Source organism: Microtus oregoni, unplaced genomic scaffold, assembly GCF_018167655.1.
Source record: "Microtus oregoni isolate MIOR12 unplaced genomic scaffold, Mior012 000008F_ref0000371, whole genome shotgun sequence".
In the NCBI taxonomy this organism is placed as follows: domain Eukaryota; kingdom Metazoa; phylum Chordata; class Mammalia; order Rodentia; family Cricetidae; genus Microtus; species Microtus oregoni.
In genome coordinates this window covers 8,426,642-8,439,777 of record NW_024543067.1, presented here as the reverse complement: position 1 = coordinate 8,439,777, position 13,136 = coordinate 8,426,642, and the positions used below count along the sequence as shown (strand labels likewise).

The 13,136-nt window shown below is 38.9% G+C and overlaps 1 protein-coding gene across 3 annotated transcripts in view; it reads left to right on the top strand.

The window, feature by feature from the left end:
• Positions 1–5,463, top strand: part of Ptbp3 (polypyrimidine tract binding protein 3) — an 81,413-nt gene extending 75,950 nt beyond the window's left edge. For all 3 annotated transcript variants that reach the window (XM_041656749.1, XM_041656748.1, XM_041656747.1), the window contains 2 exons: positions 115–192; positions 324–5,463. In XM_041656749.1, coding sequence (XP_041512683.1) covers positions 115–192; positions 324–456 — 211 coding nt within the window. In that variant the 3' untranslated portion in view covers positions 457–5,463. The remainder of the gene's footprint in view (positions 1–114; positions 193–323) is intronic.
• The last annotated feature ends 7,673 nt before the right edge of the window (positions 5,464–13,136 follow it).

Here is a 13,136-nt window from a genome sequence, read left to right as displayed (position 1 = left end):
CTCCAAAGAGATTGTTGGAACATAAGTGCTCAAGGGATCCGATGGTGATCAGAGCGCATCTGTGACTCTCCTGCTAATAGAACTAATGTAGTTGATAACTCTGATATTTTGCAGCCCTTCTGTTACAATGGATGATTTGAAGAACCTTTTCATAGACGCTGGATGCTCAGTGAAGGCTTTTAAATTCTTTCAGTAAGTCTTTGCTTTCAAAAGTAATTAACATTATTTAACATGGTTTGTAGCTTTTTAAAGTAATTCTGCAAAGTCCTTTGGTTTAAAACCAAATTAATTGTACTTTTTTTATTTTTTCCTTGTCATTATAGGAAGGATCGTAAGATGGCACTCATTCAGTTGGGGTCTGTGGAAGAAGCAATCCAGGCCCTTATTGAGCTTCACAATCACGATCTTGGAGAGAATCACCACCTCAGAGTTTCCTTCTCAAAGTCCACCATCTGAGCTCTCTGAATGTTCTCCTGAAACTGGACCATAATTTCAGTAAAGTCTTCAGGCACAGTCTTTAGCAGCTCAAGACCAATTCTGCCTCTTTCACAAAAGTAACTCTTTGGGAGTTTGATTAATATTCAAGTACATTCAAAACAAGAGATATTCCTTTTTTTCTCCAATTTTTCCCACCAATGTTGATCAAAGGTTTGCTTTTCCTTTGTACTGCAGTTTCTATGAAAATAACTTTCAGGAAAAAAGATCAGGAAAATATTTTTTAAATAATTTAATTCCCTGAATTAGGTTTCAAAAGGACAGACTTTGTTTAAGTTTGGGTCCAGATCAGCCTTACATGACATTTCTAGTATCCTTTGTACTTTGAGGAATTTAGGCATACAGACTTTTACAATTTCTTGATGTAATTTAAACCACTTACAACCAAGTTTTTAACTTTATGATTCAGCAGTTTCCCTGTAGAAAATGATGTTCACTTATAAATTATATCAGATATTTGCATCTATTGATAGTTATTATACATAACCACATGGAGTTATGTTGGAAGCAGGTTTATAAACATGCATGCTTTCTTTCAATGATTTTTTTTTCACTGTATGACACTCCTTTGAATAATGCATATCTTCTCTTTCAAAGACTTTTTGGAAACGCAAAGTGTTGCAATTGTCCCCAGGGAAACAGAAGTGGAATTCAGCCTAGATCTGTTACAATATCAGAATAGTGAACCATTTTAGAAAAAAAATTATGTTTTGAATTTCAAAATGACATTTGTCAAGTAATGTAATATGATCTTGGAAAATTTTAAAAGAAAAGTAATCCTACTTTTTTATAATTGTTTTCAGAAAAAAAGTTTACAGTCTTAAGGAAAATATTCAGGTCTATCATATGGTTTGACAGATTTTTTAAAAGTTATTTTTGGTAAGGTCTTCTTTTAGAAAAAATCTCAAGGGTTTTTTGTACCACTATAATCTCTAATACTCAGAATTATTGTGTATTTACTTAATTTCTTATTATGTGCCTTATTATGTGCTTAAGATATAATAGATTAGAGTTTTATCTAAATATCTAGAAAGATAAATTGTGGGCTTGGTGAGCATTCTGTTATTTCTTTCCTTGTCTTGGATTTTAAGGGTTTTTCCCCCCTTTTTTCATTGCAATTTTAAGTGGTTTCAATAAGTAATAGTTTCTATTCAAATTTTTGGTGCTTTGGTGTAGTGATGGGCTAGGGAAAGGTGAGTGGTTTGGGAATAACTCAGTGTGCACCTGTAGGCCTCTGTTGTGACCGCTGGTTGCCTCCAGCCTTCTTGTAAAGTCAGAGCTGCCGAACTGTGTCTCAGTTCACATCTGTCTGACCTTTATCGCCCGTTAGGATTTGTCTCAGGATTACTCGGTTCTTTCTCAGCACTCAAGGACTTGATTATCTTTGTTAATGGAACTTCATTACTGAATGTCCACATATTTGGAGTATGAGAAAGTGGGTTATTTTTTATACTCTGACCCTCTTACGTTTTTGGTTGAATGTAAGGTACATGTTAATGTTGCTTCAGTGATTATATCATGTAAAATTGTTTCTTAATATAAAACTGCTTTTGTTAATTATTCCTTCAATGCTTAATTGGTTTCTAAAATACAGAATTGTCAAAGGGATCAATTTTGTCCACCCCTTTTCACTTTTAATATTCTTAAATTTGATCATCTCATTTTTTAAAAAGTATCTCATTCTTCTGTTTTCAGCCATTAATTTGAACATACATTTTTCATTTTTTTAAAAGAAAATTTTTACAGAAAATAGAAGGTGAACGAGATAATTATAGATTGTTTAAATCAGAATTCCCTCAGTAAGAAGCAACAGTTCGTAGAACAGACAGAGAGATGCTAGCTTGGGACATTTCAGATGGGGTGACCTTATTATTGGCTGAATAGATGGGCATGATAATTATCCAGTTGGGTGTTTTCCCTCTTACATTTGAGGTATGTTTCACCTTAATACCGAATAAAGGAGGGGAAATGGAACTGTCACCCCGAATTTGCTCTTTTCACACAGACACTATATTAATTTTCAGTAGGATTTTAAATTGGATTGCTTCCTTTATTTTGAGTTGGGAACTGTGTAATTTATTAATTCATGACATAACATCCAGCATACGTGTAGCAAAAGTTACTGATAACAGAAGGGAAATCATAATAGTGTTGAATGTAATTCTGAAGTAGGGATGGCCTTTAAATTGAGAGAACACTGAAATCCTTTTCAGGGATTTGTGTAGATATGTGTGCGTGTGTGTGTGTGTGTGTGTATAAATAAGTGTATATACATACATATACTCTTTTAATGTTATATATACATATGCACATTACGTACATTTTAATTTATTGACAAAATTAACAAAATTAAGATTTGGGAATGTAGGATATGCTTGTTTTAAAAGAGCATGTTTGAAGTCATCCGGTCGTGTCTAAATTAGCTGTAGCATATGGATGCTGTCCATATTGATCTCTTTATTGTTTGAATTATAGACATCTACATATTTTTGTTGGCATAGTTTTAAATACCGGGGTGATGGAAAATTTTGATCTGTATTTTTGTTTTGGCATGCATTTATTCAGTATCTTTTATCAGTGGTTTAGTTTTGCTGTTGATCTTTGAGACTGCCTTGCTGAGTTAATTTACTTCATGGGGGGAGTGTTGTCCTATCACTTTTCAAGGTATCCTAACTAAGCATATATAAATTCAGGACTTCTTGAAATAGCAGTACACATTTAAAAACAGTGCTATATAGCAAGATGTTTTACTTTGGGGTTTGCATAACTCATATATTGGTAAAATGTGTTTTGTGATATATGAGAATAGACAAAATCATGTATTCTCTTAATTGACAATTTGCTAGAGTTTCAGGATTACTCCATATCCCCATAAAATGACATGAGATCTTTGGGACTAAATACTAGATGCAATTCTTTGTAGCGGTGTTTGAACTGAATGTTTTAGAGTCCTAGCTGCTATCTTTTAAATTCCTTCTTTGTCCTTTCCTGCTGTGGTGATTAGGGCTGTTGAAGGTTAGGAACTAGCCCTTAGGAGCCAGGCATGGTAGCACGCAGCTATTGTCATAGAGCTGGAGGAGGCTGAATGCTGTGTTTGAAACCTGGCCTTGCTACATAAGCCTGTGTCCCCATCTACCCCCAAGATAAAACCAACAAATAGCTATTAGGAATCTACAAAGTGTCAATTTTTAAAGCCTTCATTTCATCACACAGAGCATTTATATTTGAATGAATATATTATGCAGTTTCTTGTCTAGTTTCACTAAATATTCTTGGATAGAAAACAACAAACTCAGAAATAATGATCTTTTGTGCCTCAGTGAATCCACTTGTAAACCCCAGATTACCTCCTAGAAAGCCAGTGTGTACTGCTGTTTTAAAACCAAGAGCATGACTGTGCTGAGAGCATTTTTCTCAGCTTTTCCTTTTGTCTTGATCTACTGGCAATGAGAAGAAAACTGCCAGACTCTGTTCACTGTTGTGCTAAAACAAACCCAATTTAGGTTGTACATAACTTTAAAGTATAACTCAGCTGTTTTTAAAGGGTTGTTTTAGTAGAAGACTGTTTGCAGTCTTTTTCAGAGCAAATCCTAACAGGTACTTGTGAATTGTTTTTAAAAAAGAAAGAAAATTACAGAAACGTCAATTGGGGGGTGTAAAGGTGAAAAACAAAACAGGACCAAAGTTTATGTGCCTTCTTCAGTAGTCTTATTGACCTTTTCTTCCTATTTGAGCCTAAGGTAGCATGGGTATTTTGATTTTCAGGAAATGTGTACTATACAGTTTAAGAGAATGTTGTCCCACAAACTAGTCATCCAAGCAAACAGTCCTGAGTAAACAAAAGCTCAGCTGCACGTCTGCTTCCGCACAGAAAGCAGAGCATTGTATGGTACAGGCGCAAAACTGCTTTCCGTCTTGATGGTGGTCACCTTAGCTGTCACACGCTGAGGCACATGCTCCAGAGAACAGGGACCTTGGTGATGGTAACTGTCATGCCCGAAAGCTGCTTATGGCAAACTTCACTTAACGCTGCCAACAGAGTTTTGTTGTGTTCATAGTAGTTCTAAGAACAGGTATTCTACGTAGTTGCTTTTGGTGTCATAAAGAATATCATACTCTAGTCTTTCTTTTTTTCTTACCACTCCTTGTTACCCAGATCTTTAAAAATACATCCCGTATCCAGGAAGTACTAATTACAAACATTGCTGACCACACCAAGTTTTACATTGAAATTTCACCTCATTGCTCTGACCAAAGACTGCCTGTTCTGGTTTTAACTCATCTGTGAAGCATTTTCCCTGAGCTCTTTTCTGAAAGATCCCATGCAGAGCGGCCTTGACTTTCCATTTCCTCCTGATGAATAGACTGCTTAGAGAAAATGGGAATTTTACTGTGAACAGAATGAGTGGACAGCAAGGATGGTCATTTTCAGTACTGTATTTGAGGGGGGGGAATAGCACAGCTAAAAACCTCTAATATTGTCTAGTGTTTTACATGGTCTGTTCATAAAATTCCCTTTTTCTGTTTGTGAGAATGTTCATCTAACAGAAGAAAATGCTGTAAATATTTGTAACAACATTTTTTTAAACCAGGCCAAAAAGGAAAAAAAAAAGGGTTTTGGGAACAAGTTAACATATAAAGTGGTTTTATAGAAAATAGCAATTGTCTTGTATATTTTGATAAGCAGCAGTACCAGATTTCATTTGTAATACAGTTTGTGGTATTGGAAGAAAAGGATTCTGTGATTGTCTAAGTGAATTATGTTATAAATGCAAAGAGGAGAAAATATTAAAAACCATATTTTCTAACTGTGTAGTGCATGGTTAATTCAAGCTTCTGTACACTACAATATTGATTCCGTTTTCCTTCGGTTTGTATATTTGATACCTGTTACATGGAATCTCAGTCTCTTTTCCTAACAAGTATAGCATTGTAGCATGCCTTTTAATAAATGTCATGGCATCTGTACTCTCTTAAAATTTTTCTGTGTTATCGTCTGTGCTTTGGGTTCCCCTTGTCTTGCCTGTAATTCTAACGATGTCATAGTTTCTTTTACTTCCCATGGCCATCCATCTCAAGTTATCATGCTGGATAGCAAATACTTAAACAACTTTAATAGCTGGGATTTAAAGAAAAAAATAAAATTGTCTGCTCCTTAGGTATAACTCTCATTTTAAGGAGCAAAGCACTTCTCTGATCTTAAAATGCACCACCTTGTTGGGATGATCTCCACTGCATACAGAAGTCAGAGTGCTCACAGCCTTCCTCCCTCCCGGCCTTTGTATACAGCTGGAGACTTCAGTGAGCTTGCGCCCTTTCAGTTAAAGGTTAACAACAGTTACTGTGGCCGGCCGCACTGCTTTTCTGTAGGCAAGCCCTTTGCTGCTCCTTTCTGTATTGTTGCAGTTCAGGAGTAGTAGGTCTACTTCACTCTTTTACTCAAAGATCTCTAGGAAGTGGAGATGTTATATACTGCTACTCATTCTTGGCTTGCCCACAGGATTTATTATTTTCTTAAGTGTTACTACATAAGTATTTCAGCCAGAGAGGTCGTATTTGTTTTAAAAAGAAAGATAGCCCTACAACCAAGTGAAACTTTGATCAGTTTGTTCGACTGTGAAATGCATACACAGCTGCTACCAGGAACCATGCCACTTTTGAGCATGAGAGGACTAAGAGTCCGCACTTCACTTTTCCATCAATCCCAGTTCTCCTTACTGCCTTTCAGTACCACCTGCTGCATGCACCATGCAAGTGTTGCGGTTTTATTTTCCCAAGCACTGCTAAGAACACGATCGTGAAGGTCTGCAGTGCTGGGGCTGGGGGACAGTTCTGAAAACTACCAAATCCAATGTAAAAGACACAGAGCAGGGCAGTCATGGTGCATGCCTTTAACCCACCAAGCACTCTGGAGGCAGAGACGGGCAGATCTCTGTGAGTTCAAGGCCAGCTTGGGCTACTGAGTGAGTTCTAGGACAGCCAAGAGGATAGTGAACAGGGTGCCAGGAGAATTTTGCTGAAGGCTAAAAAAATTTAAATTGACAATGTAGTTTGGTATAAAAATTTAAGGAAACCGTGCTCTTTAAAAAACCCATCCCTCACAGTTGTAGGACCTAGAAATTCAAATTGTTTTTTCAACTTCTGATGAGAATTTGACACTTTCTCTTCCTGTACAGTTTTTATTTCTTCCTGGTACTAATTTTCTTGCTGTGTAAGTTCTGTGGTCTTTGTGTCCCTTCTTGTGGTCTTCTTTCCATTTGTGTCTGTGTTGTGATCTCTTCTAAGGCCAACAAGCTGGGTGTAGCAACACACACCTGTAGTCTTGGTGCAAGAGAGGCAGAGATAGAAGTATCTCCTGGATTCCGTGTGGAGATGTAAAACAACCACAGGACAGGCATAATTAAGGCCCAGCCACACAATGTCCCTTTACTCACAATAAAGTCTGTCTCTGGATACAGTCATCGTCTGAAATTTGGGGATTTGGATTTCAACTTGTGAATCACAGTGGGTGTAGTTGAGTGGAATTACTTGGGGTACTGTAGATTACTTCTGCCAGCAGTTGAGTTAGGTGCTGGGATAGTAGGTGTTAAAGGCGTGTGGCTTGGGAGGATATACTGTAAGTGGCTGCAGAGACATCTGACTGACTATATATCAAATACCTTTAAATTTCTGCCTTTAAAGTTCCAAAGCTGGATGATAGCGGTCAGTGTTCTGTTAGAGTACGTATAGATGAAGCTGCCAGCCAGCCAGCTAGTTGTGCTATATAGCCCTGTAACAATGATGCACTTCTAAGCACTCGTTGTTGCATGATGTTCCTACATCATGCGGTTTTTTTTTCTATTGTCTTTAAACCAATGGGAATTTGTCGTCCTTTTTTAGATTAAAGTGATAAGATTAGTGGTTTCATGGAACCTAATGCATTTCTGAACCACTGGCTTTCAGCGTAGAATTCCCAAGTCCACCAGTCTAATTAGCCAGGAAAAGAATGACTAAAGTTCTGTGAAGATGTTTTAATCGTTCTTTCTGGAAGAAACTGCCCCCTGTGAGATTAAATCAGCACCTGTGCCATTGCCTAAGGTTATGGAATTTGCAGAATTCTTGATCATGGGAGAATGCAAGTATCAAGTTCTAATCTATTTATAGAGGTTGTCTTTAACCATAAGAAAGCTGATGTTGAATAAATGTTGGCAGAGGAACACTTTATAGAGATGAAGGGATGATAGGATATGTACATATGGAACTGTACTGTGCTATAAATAAATTCTATATATTACATGGAAGAGTCTCACAGATGGGATGCCAGCCAGTCAGAGGAAGCCACGCACAAATGACGCAACTTGAGTACGCGTTTGCATCAGGTTCAGAAACGAGACCTTGGAGTTTCCTTGGCAAACGAGTATTACAAGTTTAAGGGGAGAGGTTTCCGGTGTCTGACTAATTAGTGGTTTGGATCTTCACTTGTGTATCATTTGCCTAAGAATTTACTTCTGACAATACATCTTTGTACTCTTAGGATTTATGCGTTTCTGTGATACACTTTAGTGGGATTTTAAGAAATTACTATATCCAACTAAAGGCTATAATCCAGTCTGTATGTTGCTTAAATCAGAAGGGTATTTTATCCATTAAGACTCTTAGGAAGAACGCAAAATACCATGGACTAAGTTTACTATGAAACTCCCATATGTGTGTATGTTGAATTTCATTAACAAAAGAATCTTGTTTTCAAGTAAAATTTATCTTGAGTCGTTTTATATTCAGCTACATTCAGAAGTGGTACATTTCTACGCATATTAGTTTTATATTTGCAACTGTAAGCCTGATTTGGTGAGCTGTTGATCTCTGACCAAATGTATTTCTATCTAACTAGCATCCCAAGAAACTATAGTAAGAAGCATAATTAAATTTGTTACTTAGCTTCTTAGATACATGTACATATAATAGCATAAACCCCATGTATTCAGTATTTCCCTGCAGTTCTTTAGCTGTGCTGGTAATCAGTGTAGGGCCTTATGCACACACCTGTCTGTTACTCCAGTTCCAGGGCCTCCACCATCTTCATAGAGACATACATGCAGGCAAAACACCAATGCACATGAAGTAAAAATAATAAAAATGCCTACTCTTAACTTTGGGGAATTTGGTAAACAAGTGTATACATGTTCCAGATCCAAGTCCTCTGTAGAGCTGTTGACTCTGGCTTCCATGGATTTTTCTTGCATGGTGTTTCCCAGATACATAGGTTTTCCAGACATGGACACTCACTCCCAAGGATGTCAGAATATTCTGCACATAGTTTGCTAGGGCTGTCATAACAGTATCACAAACCACGTGACTCAAACAATGAACAGTAGGCTGGGATGTAGCTCAAGGCCCTGGGTTCTGTCCCCAGCAAAAGCAAAATGTTATTGAGACTAGAAATCTGAGGTCAAGTTGTTGGCTTTAATTTCTTCTGAGGTCTCCTGTTTACTTTAGATGGTTACCCTGTAACATGGTTTTCTATATGACTGACTGGGTTCTGGTATCTTCTTTCAAGGACACTGATTTCAGACTCATCCATATAGCCTGACTTATATTAAATTCTTAAAGGCCCTGTCTCTGATTACTGTGAGCTACAGCTTTAACATGATTCTCTCAAGAGACAGAACCAATTGGATGGACAGATGGATGATGAAGTGAGGATTTGGGGCAATTGGTCCAAACACAATCATGGATGTTCGTATTCAGGCTTTGTTTAAGCCGGAAGGCATCACAATCCGGCACATGTTAAATTCCTTACCAAATGGGAAGTGGTTGCGGGGAGGAGGCAGAAATCCTTAATTAATAAATAAATAAATAAATAAAACAAAATCCACAAGATTTCTGGAAATGGTCTTTAGGGCAATCAGCAAAGCAAAGCAAGACGTTTTCAGAACATCTAGAAAATGGTAAGAAAGCCCACGGTCTATCATCCTTAGCCCACCACAGCCCTCAGACTGCTCATCTTTTCTGTTGTTGAGGTTGGAGCCCAAGCACGGTGGAAGTATCAGCATTGTTTGGCCTAGACCCTGCTCATGAAATGGACTTTCTTGGGGTGTGGTTTCTCTGGGTTCTGGTCACTTCTACATTAGCTTGTGTTGTGGTTTTATATTAATAAAGTCAACTCCAAAAGACCCCAGCTGTTCCCCGCTACAGACTCGAGTCTCCACTACAGAGCCAGTCTGCTCTGAATGATTTCCCTGTTCTGCTTTCCTTCTTCCAGCAGCCAAAAGCCATGGCTTTCCTGTATAACCCAGGCTGGCCTGGCGTTTGCGCTTTTCCACCTGCCTCCCTGGTGCAGAGATCCAGGTGTGAGCCTTGCCCAGCCTCAACTATTTTTTTTAATTGGCATTCTTGGATTTCAGTCTTGGGAACAATTCTCAATCAGGATCCCAGATTGATGGAAATGCTCTCGATATTTAGTTAAATTCCTTACTCCCCACTTTTCCCTGGATGTAAATAATTTTCCATCTTGCAGCCTCCCCACATCCAAATTGCAACTTACACATTCCCATTGGTTTGATCCTCAGGTAATTCCTATCATGATCATCCTAAACAAATTCCTTTTTTAATGCATTTGTGGATAGCCTTTCCCACCAACCCGGGGCCTGGACTAAAACATCACTCAGAGAAGCCTGCTACTGGTGCCCCTCGCAACTCCAGTGTGTCTGCTCTGAGATGAGAGAAAAAGGAACAACAAAATCTAAAAAAAGCCAGCCATAAAAATCATTCTGAATCTCTGTAAAAATCTGTAAAAAAGCGTTCTGGGCTGCAGGCAGCTCTTGGGCATAGAGGACTTGTTTAATATTCATTGAACAACAGACCAGAACACTATGAATCCATTCAGTTGGAGATAGCAGAACTGCCTCAGACAGGCTGTGGTGCAGTTTATGCCACCAGAGCATAGTTAGAACTGTAAGCAGTCATTGACAGCAGTGTGACTTAGCAGCTGACTGGCGGGAAGAGAGGAAGTAAGCCTTATCAAAACCACTGATTCCTGATAGACTGTCCAAAAGACCAGTGAGGCTGAGCTCCGTACAGGGGAAATGAACTCCATTTAAGTGAATAAGCAAGCAAGTTCTAGAGAATGGGACCAGTAACCAAGATCACTACACTTTTTTCTGGGATGAACAGGTTTTAACCAAAATGGCTGCCATGTAGGGAAACATGAAAGAATTATATCCAATACAGGAAGGAAGGCGAGGTGATAGAAATTGTGCAGTTGGGGGCTAGAGGGTGGTCTTAGCATTTAAGAGTACGGACTACTGTACAGCTCCCGGGTTCAGTTCCCAGTGCTCTCAGCAGTCAGCTCACAACTGCCTGTACTCCAGCTCACGGAGATCCAGCGCCCTCCTTTGGCCTCCACAGGCACAACACTCATGTACCGTTACTCTCATGCATATACATAATTGCTAATAATACACAATCTTTATGTCAGATTTATTGGGGAAACACCTTACAGTAGCCAATGTACATGTTCAAAGAATGAAGCAATATTCGGTTAAGGAAGTAGTTAAACATCTGATGTTACATCGAAAACACCATCAGAAAATGATTGCAGGGAACCATAGAATGTGAGTTCAAAAACAATGGAAACAAAGCTCACTAGAGGTGTCCAACAGTATTTGAGCTGGTAAAAAACAATAGAGATTAAATAAATTGAACAGAGAAAACAAAAAATGGAGAGAACTGTAAATACAGGAAGCTTCCACATCATTGGGGGACATCTTTAAGCAGCTGGGGAGAAAAACAAAATATTTTTTTTAATGTTTATTATGTATACAATATTCTGTCTGTGTGTCTGACTGCAGGCCAGAAGAGGGCACCAGACCTCATTACAGATAGTTGTGAGCCACCATGTGGTTGCTGGGAATTGAACTCAGGACCTTTGGAAGAGGAGGCAATGCTCTTAACCTCTGAGCCATCTCTCCAGCCCCTGAAAAACAAAATAAAAACATTGCTTATAAGGGAACCATAAAAGCAGTGGAGTATGTGGGATAACATTAAAAATGTAAAGGAATGTAAAAATGTATGGGGCTGGAGAGATGTCTCAGTGGTTAAAAGCACTGGTTAAAGTTCGATCCCCTGCACCCACATGCCCGTTCCCACCATCTCTGACTCCAGTTTCAGAGGATCAGATCCTCTGGCCTCCATGAGCACCAGGTACACAGATGCGAGCACACCCACACCCAAGAGAGTAGAATTAAAAACAACAAAATAACGGGGCGGTGGTGGCTCACACCTTTAATCCCAGCAGAGGCCTTCCCTGTGAATTCAAGGCCAGCCTGGTCTACAGAGCTGGTTCTAAGGCAACCAGGGCTGCACAGGAAACCTTGTTTTCAAAACTACACAAGAAAAACATTTTTTTTTTTTTGTAACAAATGCCAGAGCGGGGCAGTAGTGGTATATACCTTTAATCCCAGCACTCAGGAGGCAGAGGTAGGCAGATCTCTTTGAGGCCAGCTTGGTTTACAGAGTGAGTTCCAGTACAAGCTCCAAAGCTACAAAGAAACCCTGTCTCGGGGGAGGGGATTAGCCAGGTATGATGGCTCACAATTCTGATCTTTGTATCCAGGAAGCAGGGCAAAACTATTGTCAGTTTTTAGACTAACCTAAGCTACATGGTGAATTTCTGGCCTTGGCTACAGAATGAGACATTGTCTCAACTGTAAAGTAAAAAAATAACTATTAACCAACAACCTCTTATCCAGCAAAACTTCAAAATAAAAGAAATAAATAAAATAAAAGGCTTTTCAAGCGAAACAAACTGATTACTTTGATACTGGCAGATTTGCTTTAGAAGAAATATTCAAGGGAAGCTCTCCCAGCAAAGGCGAGTGACCCCTTGACTTTCTTGCAAGTAAGAACATTAGCCAGCACTAAAGCACTTCCCTTAGGGGCTGTTGTAAATTGTGAAATCAACAAGCACAAAAAAAATGCAAGAACATGACATTGGCTATGAAAAGAACATTTGTTAATGCCAGATCTGAAATAATGCCAAGCAAGTCACTCTGTCCCACATCATCTAAGAATGTGTCTGTTGGGTATATCAATTGTTTTATCGCTCTGCATGTCGTGCATGTCATGAACAAACAAAAACCCTGAGCACTGACTTATGAATTACAATTTTTTTGCAAGAGAGGGAAACCCACAAATGAAGTTTGAATGCTAGAAACTTGACTACGTGCAGATAGTAGCTCCTCCACTAGCCAAAGAGGAGTCTGTATTGCATTGTTGAGTGCCTCAAACTGTGAGCCAAAATAAACCCTTAAAGGGGTTATGTTTTATTTACTTCAGTATTTTGTCAGAGCAGTGAAAAGTAACAACTACAGATAGCTTTCCCAGCTCTGCTCCTACCTGAAGCGGTGACTACAAAATCTCTAGTGGTGGTCACTGACACCCTCTGAAAGTGTCTCGAGCAATAAAGACGTTTATCCACGTGTCTGCTAGCAGTAAGACCATATGTTGTTCAGCAACCCCACAGAACTGACAGATAACTGTTACCTTCCTATTTTACGGCTTCCTCCTTAGCACTAGGCTATACACGGTTGCAAATGGCTGTCCCAGTTCTTACAGATTCACGGAGAGAAAGAGGAGGCAGTGATGTTGTCTGTCACAGACCT